Source organism: Primulina eburnea, chromosome 16, assembly GCF_022965805.1.
Source record: "Primulina eburnea isolate SZY01 chromosome 16, ASM2296580v1, whole genome shotgun sequence".
NCBI classification, from domain to species: domain Eukaryota; kingdom Viridiplantae; phylum Streptophyta; class Magnoliopsida; order Lamiales; family Gesneriaceae; genus Primulina; species Primulina eburnea.
In genome coordinates, this window is record NC_133116.1 from 6,399,299 (window position 1) to 6,407,628 (window position 8,330).

Genomic DNA, 8,330 nt, shown 5'->3' on the forward strand with positions numbered 1-8,330 from the left:
GCTTTTTTTGCTTAATTGGCCGGGACCCTGGGAGGATATTTAGTCTATGCTCGGCCACTTGGGGCGAGATCCCGGTCAGTTCCTGCTGAGACCAAGCAAAGATATCGGCATTAGTTTTTAAACATTGCAAGAGTTTTACCCGGGTGGTGGCGCAGATGTCCCGAGCTATCCAGATAGTCTTTCCCGACTCGATCTCCACCGATTCTTGCTCTTCTTCCGTCACAAAGTGTACTTCCCCTTCCCGGGCTTCTCCCTGGTGTTCTTTCCCCTTCCCTTCCCTTCTTGCCTTCTTCTGATCAATTCGGACTGTTTCTCCATAACATCTTCGAGAAGAGGGCTGGTCGCCCTTGACTTCTCCGACCTGTCCTTTCACTGGGAATTTGATCTTTTGGTGGTACGTCGAGGCCACTGCTCTCATTTCATTCATGGCTGGTCTCCCTATGATGACATTATATGAAGATGGGGCGTCCACCACTGTGAAAGTAGTTATGACAGTTTTTCTCAAGTCTCCAGTGCCCAGAGTCAGGGGTAGAGCAATTTCCCCTTCTGGATACACGGCGTGCCCAGCGAACCCGAACAGGGCGGTTTCCACAGTTTCCAGCTGGTATTCATGCAGATCCATTTGGATGAGGGCATCTTTGAAAATAACATTGACAGAGCTCCCATTATCCACGAAAATTCTTAACACGTCATAGTTGGCGATGCGGGCCTGAATGACCAGCGCATCATTGTGAGGTAAACTCACTCCTTGGAGATCTTCTGGTCCAAAGCTTATAATCGGCTCGTCTCTTCTTTTATTATCAACTTCTAGACACTCCCTCCTACCCCTTGCCTTCCTTGCCCGATTAGAGTCGCCATCAGTAGCTCCCCCTGAAATCATTTTGATTACTCCTCGACTCGGAGAAGGATCCTCTCCTCCCACTGGCTTGATTCTCTCTTCCCGGGTACTCGTTTCTCCTCCTCGTCTTCCACTTGAAGTGCTCATCGTTCTTTGGGGAATATTCAGCGATGAACGTCTGGACAACCAGGGTGGTTGTTTAGATCGTTCTCGTGGCGGGTGAGGCGCGGGCACGGGACGTCTATTAGCATTTCTTCCTAGGACTCGGCACTGATTAGTGTCGTGAGCACAATTTTTATGAAGGGTACAGTACCTTTTTTGTTCTGGCTTGGAGATTCTGACCTCTGAACGGGGAGGAAGAACTTCATTTGACCTGCACTCTTGAATCTCTCTGTCCCGAGCCATCTTTAAAGGCACATGGGGGAAATGACCCCCACCACTTTTTTTAGGAGCTCTTTCTTCCGTTTTGTAAGTCCGATCTCCTCTTGCTCTTTTCAAGGCCTCTCTTTTCTGGTTTTGCGCTTTTCCATATTGATGTATTTCTCCGCTCGTGACAGGAGATCCTCAAAATTTTCAGGCAGTTTTTTGGTTAAGGATCGGAAGAAATCCCCTTCCCATAACCCTTGCATAAATGCGGTGGTTTTTGTCTCAGGTGCACAGGTCGGCACATCAAGGGCCACCCGATTGAATCTTTTGAGATAAGCCCTCAGGGTTTCATCTTGCCTTTGCTTTACTTCGAATAAACTGAAGGCGGTCTTTTTGTACTTTTTACTGCTGCTAAATTGATGCAAGAACACTTTTTGAAAATCTTCAAAGCAACAGATGCTTTGTGGCGCCAACCCTTCAAACCATCTCTGTGCAGAATCGACCAGAGTGGTAAGAAATACTTTACATTTGATTGGGTCTTCATAGCAGTGCAACATGGCCATATTTTCGAAACGCGCCAGGTGTTCCTCAGGGTCAGAGCTTCCATCATAATCTTTGATTTTTGCCGACTTGAAATGCCCGGGAAGTGGTTCCCGGACGATGATGTCAGAGAATGGGCAGCCTTTGATTACGAAAATACCGCCCTTGGAGACAGCCTGCCCTTCCAATGCTTTCACTTTTTTTCTTAATTCTTCCAATTCTCCAGCGATAGTGGGGGATTTAGAACCTGCGCTTTCCCTTTCTTCTTCCCTTCTCTCTTCCTCTTGTGCTTGCTTACGCTGCTGTTCATGCTGACTGGCCTGGTGAGAAGCAGCCTTTTTGGCGTTAGCCATGTTGACAGCATCGGTTATGATTTTCTTCAATTCTTCGGGAGTCAAATGAATGGTGGGTTGAGGATCATTAGGGGGGGGACCACCTGCGCCAGAGAGACGTGTATTGTTTTCCTCTGGGGCTCGAGAGGCGTCTTGGTTTGCTCTCCTAGTAGGAGCCATATCCACGTCTTAGGACTCAGATTTCCCACAGACGGCGCCAATGATGCCACCCGGGTCGAACAGTGGAGTCGGGTCGGTAACTCTACCAGGTAAGCTATCAAGAATACGGGAAGAAATATGAGCTAAGACGGCGGACTGGGAAGAAGATTCTTCGTTGACCTTTGAAATATCTGCCAATAAGAAAAACAACCACGTGAATGGGCGCCGGAGGGGGTCCCCGGCGTGGCCACTCCGATGCTTAAGTCAGCAGGATACTCAAGCAAGAAACCAATGTAGCCAAGTGATGGCTGTGATATTGGTGTGCAATAAATGAGTGTGTTAAATGTTCATTAATATCTGAATGAAGGAATAAATGCAAAACCTGGTATTTATAGTGGAGGAAATAATGATGACCTCGTTTTTTGGGACGTGCGCATTAAATATACTAGGGCGGCTGATTATACCCTATTGTTCTGACATGTCAAATCATGTATTGGTCATATCCCATCTGTCCAGTCACTCATTAATGTTAACAGATCGGCCGCGTGTATTTCAACATTATTAAATGCCTCCCTCGCTTCGAGATGTCAGAAGAGAAGTTATACCAGAACTCTGGTGCTATGTCCTGAATCAACCACTCGAGAGATGGGCTGTCCTGACCCGGGCATCGCTCATGGGCCTGACCCATGACCCTAGCATTCCCGGGATCAACTGCCCGGGACATATCGGGGTATCATCAAGTGAATATATAAAATCATGGGTTAGTGCTAAGAAAAATTTGATATTTATAGATTAAGGAAAAACGATATAACTTGTATGAAAAGAAATCTAGTAAAACAAGTTTATTGAAATACGAGATTGGCTTGGAGATTTGTATTGACTGGTTTTATCTTTGATTAATTTTGAATTTTAAATATATCTTGATATATTCGATATTATATTCTTATCATAAAAGATTTGTCCACGTGTTTTATGTTTAGGAGACTTCATTTCCATTTATTGTGAGTACAAACTTGTGTGAGACGGTCTCACGGGTCGTATTTGTGAGACAGATCTCTTATTTGGGTCACTCATGAAAAAATATTACTTTTTATGCTAAAAGTATTACTTTTTATTGTGAATATGGATAGAGTTGACCCGTCTCACAGATTATGATCCGTTAGATGATCTCACATGAGACTCACTCTTTATCGTGACATTCACATGAACTCGAGGGTAACCATGATATGAGCTCGAATATCTGGCATTCTCTCCTTGCAAAACTTTTCCTGAGTCAAGATCATCCACAAAGGTGTTAGTTTATTTTAAGTTATAAACTCAAGAGTAATACCATCTCAAAAGAATTGTCTATTGGGTGATGTAACATTTTAAGTTTAGAAATTACTCTTTATTACTTTAATATATCAATATGAGACAATCATAACAATTTTTTTTTTTTTTTGATTTAATTGTATCAAACATGGGGCAAGGGTCTGTTGGCGCCTCAGGTCGGGTCGTCCGTGTAGGTATGAAAATACGGATAGCAACACGAGTTTGAATTTTAAAATAGATTCTACAAACTAATTATTTATGTTCTATTTTCCACCTAATTAATTGTCGTCTCTTTAGAGCACAATACAACTAATTCACTAATTGTCTTGTCCCGAGACCGGGTTATTCGACACTGAGGTTATTTATCAATCACACAATTGAAAATAACAAGCATCGTAGTACAATATAAACAAAAAACCAGTTTATTACTAAAAATCAATAATAAAATTGTCTTTACCTGGGAAGTGTAGAGTAAGGGGTACAATAAGGGGTGAGTGTTATGGTCGTCACTCAGTAAGCGGGGGTCGTTCGAGCACATTCATAATACAAATACACATGAATTTCAAAAACCACATATCATATCATGCATAACATGATTCTCATAACATGTCATTATCATAACCACAAACATAATTTTGGCCAAAGCGCTGAGATTTCTCTATTTTTCATGGTTTACTAATACCAGTCATTAATTTTTACTACTCTAAGAGGGCGATTCTATATAACGGTTACAATCTCACCGTGTAATGACCATAAACATATCATGCATATTGGGAATCACACTCATATCCAGTTGAATCTTCACAGTATCCAAAACATAAAACATACGATAATCATATCAAGAATGGGTAGAAACAGAATAACAGTGCTCGACTGAAACTTTCAAAAACGAAATAATTCATACGCAACATATTTTAAAACAAACTCATTTACCTTAGACAGGAAGAAAACTTGAAGAACTCGGAATATAGAATAATCATGCAACCGACACTTCGAAAATGCAGCAGCACATTTACCGAAAAATCAGCCGCCTTACAAAATTTCTTGCGCATTATTGAACCGTTGGATCGAGCTTAAACTCTTACATTATGTTCACAAGTACGTCAAATAAAATTACGAACGGTGGAGATTGGGTTTGGAAGTCGTTTTAGGATAAATAAATTATGAACGGTATGCTTTTCACGCCTAAAATTTGAGCATTTTTTGCGAAAGTTATAAACAAAAAGCTAACCGTTGGACTTGGCTTGGATATGTTATTTAAAACATATGAAAGCATATTTTAAATGGTGGAGATCGGATTCGGAGCACCCGAGTGAGAGACGTAATTTTCTGAACTTGGACATAATGACTGCAGCAAAATTTTGGATAGCAAAATTTCAAAATATGGAAAGAAACTCGAAAATTGAGGTGTAAATTTTGAATGAATGCTTCTCTTATTTATAGAGGGGTGATAAAAATCATACCATAATTCGATTAATATCATTCCCTAATTTGGAGATATTCCTTTCATAAAATTTGAGAGGCTCATTTGTAATATTTTTTTCCAATTAAGTGGATAATCAGACTTACTTCCACTGGATTTCGAATTTTATGTATTTATTGATTTAGAATTTCAAATGACATGTATCAATTAATATTTTCGTATTTATTATTTTTACAATCATAACTCGAAAATTAATTTTTATATATGTTTATTTTTAAACAAATAATTATATGTTCACAAATTTGGGTTCTCGCACTAATGACAGTGACAACACAACCCTCCAAGATCGTAGCTTTTTTATGGCAAGCCACGTGGCACTGCCACCAGAATTTCAGCAATAAAATGCCGGCTAAAAAAAGTGGAATGATTTGTACATATATTGTTAATCTTAACATCAAATATTTGATGATGTCTTGTAAACATTATACGATACTCGAAACATCCGAACCGACAACCCAACAATTTTGATATTAAAAAAAGACACAATTTACTAAAATAAACTCAAATAAGAGATTGCCACGTGTTTATAGAAAATTCATAAAAAAAATCGATTTTGAACTTGGTCTTGTGCCGGATCAAGTGGATCGACCTTACGTAAGTTCACATATTTAATCTTGTAAGTTGATATTTAATTTTGTTTTTAATCTTATTTTTACTATAGTGCAGACGTGATACCGAAATTTGATGATGTGTCATATGAAATCGCTGACCTGACACCGGACATTGCTTGCATGTCTAATACCATATAGCCCATAGGTCTCTGGTGAAAAAAGCGTGATGTTGATCATCATTAATTCAACGGACTAAAACTAAAACTTGAAGAATGAAAAGGTTGACAATAGAAAATAGTTAACTTATACTATCAAAATTGTAATTTCACTTTAACTTCCTCTATTCATTATTTTATAGTACCAAAAAACTTTATTAAAAAAAAGATTATGCTATAAAGGAGGAAAAGAAAAAATGTGTATACTTTTGTAATACTCATAATAATTAATATTTTCTAGACTAATTTGAAAATTATAATTTTTGAATGTTCCATGTATACATACAAACTATATATAAACCACTACAAAATTATTAGCCAAATAATGTTGTTATCAGGCATATTTAAAATGAGAAATTATTATTATTTATTTATTTATACAATTTTACCCACTATATTTTACTGCATGGTTGTGGGTACTCCTATAGAAAGGGACCATTGGCTAACTCGTCTACTTTCTTTCTTGTAAATCTCCTCTTATCTATCTCCATTTTCTTCACAAACATCATTGAATCTCTCATTTAAGGACTAAATAATTCAATTATCAGGGGAAAAAAGAGAAGAAGAAAATTAAAGATGGGAAATTGCCAAGCAGTTGATGCAGCAGCACTAGTGATACAGCATCCCGATGGAAAGCTTGAGAGGATGTATTGGCCGATCACCGCAAATGAGGTGATGAAAATGAATCCGGGACATTATGTATCTCTGATAATTCCGTTGCCGGCCTCCGGAGACGAGAATACCGGTGACGAGGTCAGGACCGTGAGGTTCACTCGAGTGAAGCTTCTCCGGCAGAGTGATACTCTGGTTCTTGGCCGGGCTTATCGCCTTGTCACTACTCAAGGTCAGTTTTCGAAGAAATAGCTAGTTTGAGCTACATTTTGACAAAGGTGAGATTCGGACAACAATTTTTGAGATGGGATTCATTTTTCTTGGTGATTTGTTGCAGAGGTTATGAAAGTGCTTAGAGCAAAGAAACATGCAAAGATGAAGAGAAACCAGTTGGATTCGGGTGAAAACATGCTGATAGAGAGCACCGGTTCTGAAATTCTGGCAGAAAACTCGGGACTGGAGAAGAATGTTCATCGGGTAATTCTTTGTTATCTTGGTTCTTAATTAATTTTGGTTTATGAAATCGCAAAATCTTTTTTTTTTTGAGGCAAAAAATCACAAAAGTTCGCAATATACTTCCTACTCATGCCCTGTACTAGAATTGTCGTGTCAGCATTTGTGGCCTACAAACTGACAATGCGAGCAGCAGCAGCACACGTACACTTTGAACTAAATGTATGACTAAATATTATATAACGTCCCTTGAATTCAAATATTTAAATTCCAAGCTATTATTTGAATCAAATATTGTTCTGAAATCAACAACTCAAATCCATATTGTTGTCTTTGAAAGAAACTAATGAAAGCCAAATATATAAAATCAGATTCAAGGCAAAAGATCGTACAGGCACCGCCAGAGGACGGGACCGACAAATTCCACCACCGGACGGTCCAAATCGTGGCGGCCATCTTTGCAAAGCATTTCGGAGTCTACGAGCTGATGATCAGTAATGGAATACGGTGATCAGAAAGTTTCTGCACGCCATCAACTACAAAATATTGTTTGTGTAGTAATGTCTTTGTATAAGTTAGTAGAATATGGTAGCAAAAATAGACTATTTTCTTAATGCAGAAATGACGGGTGAAGTTTCGGTAAATAATTTCATCACATTTTACCTTAAGTTCTTGAATAATTGAAGGTAACTTGGTAAATAAAGATATTTGGCAAAAAACGAATCGCTTTCCATATCATTTATGAATCCTGATCGATATCGTTTTAGGGCCAAGATAACGAAACTCTAGCAGCGAATGACGCCATGAGAAGATATTTGTTATATATATTTTTATATCATCCGAAGATAATTAATTAATCATAACAACTCTTGTGAGACGGTTTCACTGATTAATTTCGTGGGTCGAATATTTTATTTGGGTCATCAATAAAAAAAGTATTACTTTTTATGCTAAGAATATTATTTTTTAATTGTGAATATCAGTAGGGTTGACCGTTCTCACTGATAAAGATTTGTGAGACCGTCTCACTGATAAAGATTTGTGAGACCGTCTCACAAGAGACCTACTCTTAATTAATTAATCATTCTCATGAATATAACATGCAATAACGAGCGTTTTATAGTTACCGATAAGAACATAAATTAAAATTTAACAAATATAACACATTGTTTCGATCAATGATTTTCTAATAAAGAAGAAATTTTGCTTATCAATAATCGTCATCTCAATAATTACATACACAATCTTACAACTTATAAGAATTGCACACATGATATTAGTTTATTATCAATTACAAGATTGAGTATTTACACATTAGTTACACTAAGTAAAATATAATTCAAGTGCCTTATCGTTGAGTGAACTTGAAATATATCATAATTAACATGAAACAGTATAAAACATGTAAAAGTTAGATTTGGAATTCATGGTGTTACTTCTCTAAAATATAAAAATGCATTTGAATATATT

The 8,330-nt window shown here is 37.9% G+C and overlaps 1 protein-coding gene across 1 annotated transcript; it reads left to right on the forward strand.

The window, feature by feature from the left end:
* Window positions 1-6,252: 6,252 nt before the first annotated feature.
* Window positions 6,253-7,528, forward strand: LOC140816452 (uncharacterized). Its single transcript, XM_073175726.1, has 3 exons — window positions 6,253-6,639; window positions 6,745-6,884; window positions 7,232-7,528. The coding sequence occupies exons 1-3, from the start codon at window positions 6,372-6,374 to the stop codon at window positions 7,346-7,348; spliced, it is 525 nt and encodes a 174-aa protein (XP_073031827.1). The 5' UTR covers window positions 6,253-6,371; the 3' UTR covers window positions 7,349-7,528.
* The last annotated feature ends 802 nt before the right edge of the window (window positions 7,529-8,330 follow it).